Genomic DNA, 7,395 nt, shown 5'->3' on the forward strand with positions numbered 1-7,395 from the left:
GAGAGGGGAGAAGGGCTGGGTGAGAGGGGCTGGAGCTGGGTGAGAGGGGAGAAGGGCTGGGTGAGAGGGGCTGGAGCTGGGTGAGAGGGGAGAAGGGCTGGGTGAGAGGGGCTGGAGCTGGGTGAGAGGGGAGAAGGGCTGGGTGAGAAGGGCTGGGACTGGGTGGGAGGGGAGAAGGCTGGGTGGAGGGGCTGGTTGAGAGGGGCTGGGTGGGTGGGTGTGGTGAAGGGCTGGGGCAGGGTGGGCAGAGGAGCAGTGTAAGGTGAAGTTGCCCCTTAACGCTGATTTTGGGTCAGTTTTGGATTTTCCCCACCAATGCTTGCGGTTAGGATTGGGGAGGCGAAGCTGATCCTGTATCTGTACCTAGATTAAACTTCACCTCTGAGCCGGAGGTAGATGAGCCAAGTAGGCAAGCGGAGCTTGGAGTCAGCCAAGTGTTTGTTGCTACCCAGACTTTTTAATTTTACCCAAGCTGCCCTAGTAGGGAGGAGGGTGGTGGAGAGGGGCACTGTGGAATCCCAACCAAGTGCAGTGAGAGACCCAGAGCGGCCCGTCGACACTCTCTTGTCTGTCAACATGACTTTATCATCGGTGAACTCCAGCACCTGGCCCAGCCAGCGGCCACAGTGCTCAGGTGGTGTCAGCACACCATCAGAGGACGCCTGTCACAACTGGAGGCCTCCAGGGTGGATGGTGGATGTCATACACAGTGTCCCAGCCTAGCACCTCCTTCATGGCTTGACGTGGCTTTGAGCAGTCCAAAGGGCATGCACAAGTGCCGAGTGGTGCAGTTATAGAGTCGTCTCCTTTTTGGCAGCCCCCTCCCCCCCATGCCATGCGGATGAGTAGAAATGGCACTGTCCTCCACATTTTTCACCCCCTGTAGTATAAATGAGTTAGCTTAATCGAGAGAGGCAGGGAGACACGCGTGTTGTCGCGCCAACGGATGGCAGTTTGTCTCAGTCTGAACGCTGACGGTGAAATATTATTCTCAGAACAGCAACAGCTTCTACATTTAGCCCAGGAAATAGGGGTGAGAAGTTCACAGGCTGTTAGCATGGAAGGGTTGAGACAAGCAACACTACACACAGCTATTGAACACACATCTGCTGCTGATTTAAATGGCACATTTTCTCCCCGCAAGCTGTTTCTATTCGCTACATGGCAGGAAATCACACGAGGTGCTGTTCATTTGAAATGGAATGTATATTTCACAAGTATGAAAATAGCTCTCACATCAAAATAAGAACCCAACTGAATAACAGTAACTTTGTAAAAAAGGACATGAAGATTAACGTGAGGACAACACGGACACACCTGGGGGTGTTGTGAGGGGGCAACTCTACAGTCTCAGCATAGCTTCCTCAGGAAAGATGGTGATGCATTTTTAGCATAATGACTTGCTCTTGGCAAAACTGGTTGAAAAGAAGTCCTTTCAGACATTTTTGCCATTGAAATGATGTATTTTCAACCAGTTTTGCTCACTAGGATACCTTTCTATCAGTTGCCACTGAACAGGACTGCAGTTTCTAATCTGTACAGATTTAAGACTCCCAAAAGAATATGCAGCGTTGACACATGTTGCTTCCTAACGTCGAACCGTATTCCATAGTTGTAATGCAAATGTAACATGGGCGCCATATCTGGCACGAGGATAATCACAAAAAGTGAGATTTATGGAGAAATCAAACAAATAACAGATTTGTCAACTTTTCCTTCATCATTGGAGCATCCTGTCATTTTTACAGTCAACTACACTTGGGAGGAAAATGTAACTATAGCGTATAAGTCTTTGGCTCAATAAAAGAATGAGGATGTGTATCATGGCATGTTTGTACAACAGGATGTGCTACTCACAACTTAAGAAATAATAGAAGTGAAAGGACTATAGTACATCCTTAAAGGTGTAACACAATCAACCATCCCACCTGGATCACAGATACTGAGGCTTACTTCCAACCATATCAAACCATTATACTGTCCTACGGAATCTCCAAGCATAGCTTTCAGTTTCAACTCCAGCAACAACCACACTGTACATTAGTCAATGACCCTGTTAAGATAAAACATATATACACAATCTAATAAATAAGGGATGGCAGAGAATCGCCCGTTAGAATACAGCTGTTTTCACTCGTGCTGTAGCAGAGGCCTAAGCTTTGTCCATCAGTGTCCATCTTTCTCAGATAAAGAGTATCTAATGAAAAATAGGACTTGGAAAAGGCTGCTGCTGTTGTCGGGACCGAACAACAGTTAAATTAAGAGATGTTTTCTGAAGGGTGTGATGCTCCTTTTGTGAGGCCGGGCAGATGCAGCCGGAGTCCATCGATCCCTCCTCTGAATGTCCAATTAACCTGCGGATACAATAAATTAGACCATCTCAGAGGTGGCAGTGCGTGACACGAGAAGAGGAATCTCCGTAGGCTACACCTGAACATAAATAGAGTGGCTTTCTTGAGCTGCGTTTAAACACGCAGCCCTATTCTGATCTTTTGTCCAGTTAATGGGAAAATATGAGAATTGGTCTGCCTGTGTAAACGCAGACTAATGGCTCCAAAGAATGTTTAGAATACTTATTTTTACGCACAATTAAGTGCCGATGGTAACTGGACCATAATATGCCTACCAATAATCATGAATAATAGCCTAATAATAGTGAATAATAAAACATTAAAACGTAATTAGGCAAAAAGTAAAGACCTAGAATATTTGCAAGCTCTCTTTGTTGCAATGGCAAATGTAGCGTATTTTTTATGTAAGAGACTGTAATTTGAGGAGGCTACAAGCATCTGGAACAATGCATGCTTATTTAACAGCATCAAAGCTTCCCCTGCCGACATCGCCGCGCGTAACCCCATGTTTATGGGGTAGGTGAGCCTTATATCCTGAGCCTTGTGTCAAATATCAAACGTTGCCGGGGAATGTATATCCAAGCAATTTCCCCGCAGAGGATTTCCACTTCTAAGGGGCTACGTAGTAATTAGTAATCAAGCCTGCTAAGACCTCTCTCGGATGTCTTACCGCATGTCGAATATCCGAGGCGCATGTCACGCAACGTTTGGCGAGCTCCGAATAATCTTCTGTCCCGGGAGCTGAACGAGGAGCTGCTGTTTCTGTCTGGTCGACTTCACCGCCAGGATGGCCTGCCTATTTTTGTATTGCACCATCTGCAAAGTTATCTCGGCGTTCCATCCCTCGTCCTGTGGACACCTGAAATCGATCTCCTTGCCCTCCGACATGACCACGGTGAAGTAGATGTATTTCCCTTTCCTCTCGACGCAGTCCACAGTTTTCATGTTGGAGAAGTGCAGCTCCTTGACTTTGCCAGTGTCTCCGCCGCCGTGGTGGTTGTAATGGTGCGGGTGGTCGTGCTGCTTCGGCGGGTGAAGCAGAACCCCGTCCTCCGTGAGGACGCAGTGCTTCTTCTTCCACAGCTGCAGCAAACCGTCGCTTCGCTTCTCCAGAAGCCCCTCTTTCAGCACCTTGCCGCCGTTCTCCAGCATCTTCAGAAAACGCCCCAATTTCCTCAGCAAATGCAAACACTTCTTCTTCTCCTTGCCCGTAGAGGTAAAGGCATCGGATGCTGAACTGGTCACTGCAGTGAGTGGGTTACTATGTGCTGTGGAACTCGTGGATGTGTGTGCAGGGTATTTGGTACTAGTCCGTCGGCAGCGGTCGCTGGTGTGACTGATACGCACAGTTTGATTGGGGTTTTCTCGAGCTTGTGGACCGCCCCCTGAGTGACATCCAGCGGAAAGAGGACTCATATGTCAGAGGGCCTCTCCAGCACAGTGCAGCGAGGATCAATGTTATATTGGTAATATTTTGGAAATCAAATGGGCCTATACAATTTAATTAAGAACTCAAGGCGAGTGAATTTCTTGAGTCAAGTGTACAGTGCCTTCAGAAAGTTCTCACACCCCTTGACTTATTCCACATGTTGTGTTACAGCCCGAATTCAAAATGGATGAAATTGTTATTTTTTTCCTCACCCATCTCCACACAATACCCCATATTTACAAAGTAAAAACATGTTTTTAATTTTAGCAAATGTATTGATACATTTATTGATAATGAAATACAGAAATATTGCATTTACATAAGTATTCACACCCCTGAGTCAATACTTTGTAATGCAGAAGCACCTTTGGTGGTGATTCCAGATTTGAGTCCTCTTGGGTATGTCTGTACCAGCTTTGCACATCTGGATTTGGGGATTTTCTCCCATTCTTCCTTGCAGATTTTCACAAGCTCTTAAACTAGATGGGGGGGGGGGGGGGGGGGGTGAACAGCAATCTTCAAGTCTTTCCACAGCTTTTCAATGGGATTCAAGTCTGGGCCACTCAAGGACTTTCACATTGTTGTTCTGAAGCCATTCCAGCACTGTTTTGGCTGTATGCTTGGGGTCACTGTCCTGTTGGAACGTAAATCTTCCCAGTCTAAGGTGGTTTGAAGCAGGTTCTCATCAAGGATTTGCCTGAATTTGGCTCCATTGATTGTCCCCTCTATCCTTACCAGTCTCCCAGGCCCTGCCACTGAAAAGCATCCCCATAACATGATGCTGCCACCACCATGCTTCACAGTAGGGATGGTGTTAGAAGGGTGATGAGCTGTGTCTGGTTTTCTATAGACATAGTGCTTTGCATCAGGCCAAAGAAGTTACATTTTTGTCTCATCTGACCACAATCTTTTGCCTTACTATTTCAGTCTTTCACATGCCTTTCTGCAAACTCCAGGCATGCTGTCATGTGCCTTTTTCTCAGGAGTGGCTTCCGTCTGGCTACTCTCCCAAAAAGCACAGATTGGTGAAGTGCTGTAGAGACTGTTGTCCTTCTGGCAGGTTCTCCCATCTTAGCTAAGGAACTCTGTCAGAGCGGTCATTGGGTTTTTGGTCACCTCCCTGACCAAGGTCTTTCTTGCCCGGTTGCTCAGTTTGGTCGGACAGCCAGCTCTAGGCAGTCTGGGTAGTTCCATATTTTTTAAATGTCCTAATTATGGACACCACTATGCTCTTAGAAACATTCAACACTGTAGAAATAGTTTTATACTCTTCCCCAGATATATTCCCCATTACAATTCTATCTCAGAGATCTACAGACAATTCCTTGGACTTCATGGTATAGTTTCTGCTCTGATATGCACTGCCAACTGTGGGGCCTTATATAGACAGGTGTGTTTCAGGTTTCTTTCTAAATCATGTCCAAACTATTTAATTGGCCACAGGTGAACTCCAATCAAGTTGTAGTGACATCTCAAGGATGATCAAAGGAAATTGGATGCACCTGAGCTCAATTTAGTGTTATAGCAAAGGAGCGTGAATACTTATGTAAATTCAATATTTCTGTATTTCATTTTCAATACAATTGCAAAAATGTCTACAAACATGTTTTCACTTTGTCATTATGGGATATTGTGTAGATGGGTGAGAGAGAGAAACTATTTAATCCACTTTGAATTCAGGCTAACAGGAAATGTGGAATAAGTCAAGTGGTATGAATACTTTCTGAAGGCAGGAAGTAGCATAATGTATTTGTGACATGTTTCATACAACCTGTAGAACGCTTGGCTCTCATGTCTCCACGAGAATACAACCTGTAGAACGCTTGGCTCTCACCTCTCCACTAGAATACAACCTGTAGAACGCTTGGCTCTCACCTCTCCACTAGAATACAACCTGTAGAACGCTTGGCTCTCACCTCTCCACGAGAATACAATCTGTAGAACGCTTGGCTCTCACCTCTCCACTAGAATACAACCTGTAGAAAGCTTGGCTCTCATCTCTCCACTAGAATACAACCTGTAGAACGCTTGGCTCTCATCTCTCCACTAGAATACAACCTGTAGAACGCTTGGCTCTCATCTCTCCACTAGAATACAACCTGTAGAAAGCTTGGCTCTCATCTCTCCACTAGAATACAACCTGTAGAACGCTTGGCTCTCACCTCTCCACTAGAATACAACCTGTAGAACGCTTGGCTCTCACCTCTCCACTAGAATACAACCTGTAGAACGCTTGGCTCTCACCTCTCCACTAGAATACAACCTGTAGAAAGCTTGGCTCTCATCTCTCCACTAGAATACAACCTGTAGAACGCTTGGCTCTCACCTCTCCACTAGAATACAACCTGTAGAACGCTTGGCTCTCACCTCTCCACTAGAATACAACCTGTAGAACGCTTGGCTCTCACCTCTCACCTCTCCATGAGAATACAATCTGTAGAACGCTTGGCTCTCACCTCTCCACTAGAATACAACCTGTAGAAAGCTTGGCTCTCATCTCTCCACTAGAATACAACCTGTAGAACGCTTGGCTCTCATCTCTCCACTAGAATACAACCTGTAGAACGCTTGGCTCTCACCTCTCCACTAGAATACAACCTGTAGAACGCTTGGCTCTCACCTCTCCACTAGAATACAACCTGTAGAACGCTTGGCTCTCACCTCTCCACTAGAATACAACCTGTAGAACGCTTGGCTCTCACCTCTCCACTAGAATACAACCTGTAGAACGCTTGGCTCTCACCTCTCCACTAGAATACAACCTGTAGAACGCTTGGCTCTCACCTCTCCACTAGAATACAACCTGTAGAACGCTTGGCTCTCACCTCTCCACTAGAATACAATCTGTAGAACGCTTGGCTCTCACCTCTCACCTCTCCACGAGAATACAATCTGTAGAACGCTTGGCTCTCACCTCTCCACTAGAATACAACCTGTAGAACGCTTGGCTCTCATCTCTCCACTAGAATACAACCTGTAGAACGCTTGGCTCTCACCTCTCCACTAGAATACAACCTGTAGAACGCTTGGCTCTCACCTCTCCACGAGAATACAACCTGTAGAACGCTTGGCTCTCACCTCTCCACTAGAATACAACCTGTAGAACGCTTGGCTCTCACCTCTCCACTAGAATACAACCTGTAGAACGCTTGGCTCTCACCTCTCCACTAGAATACAACCTGTAGAATGCTTGGCTCTCACCTCTCCACTAGAATACAACCTGTAGAATGCTTGGCTCTCACCTCTCCACTAGAATACAACCTGTAGAACGCTTGGCTCTCACCTCTCCACTAGAATACAACCTGTAGAACGCTTGGCTCTCACCTCTCCACGAGAATACAACCTGTAGAACGCTTGGCTCTCACCTCTCACCTCTCCACTAGAATACAATCTGTAGAAAGCTTGGCTCTCACCTCTCCACTAGAATACAACCTGTAGAACGCTTGGCTCTCACCTCTCCACGAGAATACAACCTGTAGAACGCTTGGCTCTCACCTCTCCACTAGAATACAATCTGTAGAACGCTTGGCTCTCACCTCTCCACTAGAATACAACCTGTAGAACGCTTGGCTCTCACCTCTCCACTAGAATACAACCTGTAGAACGCTTGGCTCT

The 7,395-nt window shown here is 46.4% G+C and overlaps 1 protein-coding gene across 1 annotated transcript; it reads right to left on the reverse strand.

The window, feature by feature from the left end:
- Nucleotides 1-1,187: 1,187 nt before the first annotated feature.
- LOC120049425 (pleckstrin homology-like domain family A member 1) lies at nucleotides 1,188-3,694 on the reverse strand. The gene is made up of 2 exons (XM_038995692.1): nucleotides 3,022-3,694; nucleotides 1,188-2,354 (listed from the first exon to the last, which is right to left on the reverse strand). The coding sequence occupies exon 1, from the start codon at nucleotides 3,501-3,503 to the stop codon at nucleotides 3,048-3,050; it is 456 nt and encodes a 151-aa protein (XP_038851620.1). The 5' UTR covers nucleotides 3,504-3,694; the 3' UTR covers nucleotides 1,188-2,354; nucleotides 3,022-3,047.
- Between the last annotated feature and the right edge of the window lie 3,701 nt (nucleotides 3,695-7,395).

Source organism: Salvelinus namaycush, chromosome 6 (genome assembly GCF_016432855.1).
Source record: "Salvelinus namaycush isolate Seneca chromosome 6, SaNama_1.0, whole genome shotgun sequence".
Lineage (NCBI taxonomy): Eukaryota > Metazoa > Chordata > Actinopteri > Salmoniformes > Salmonidae > Salvelinus > Salvelinus namaycush.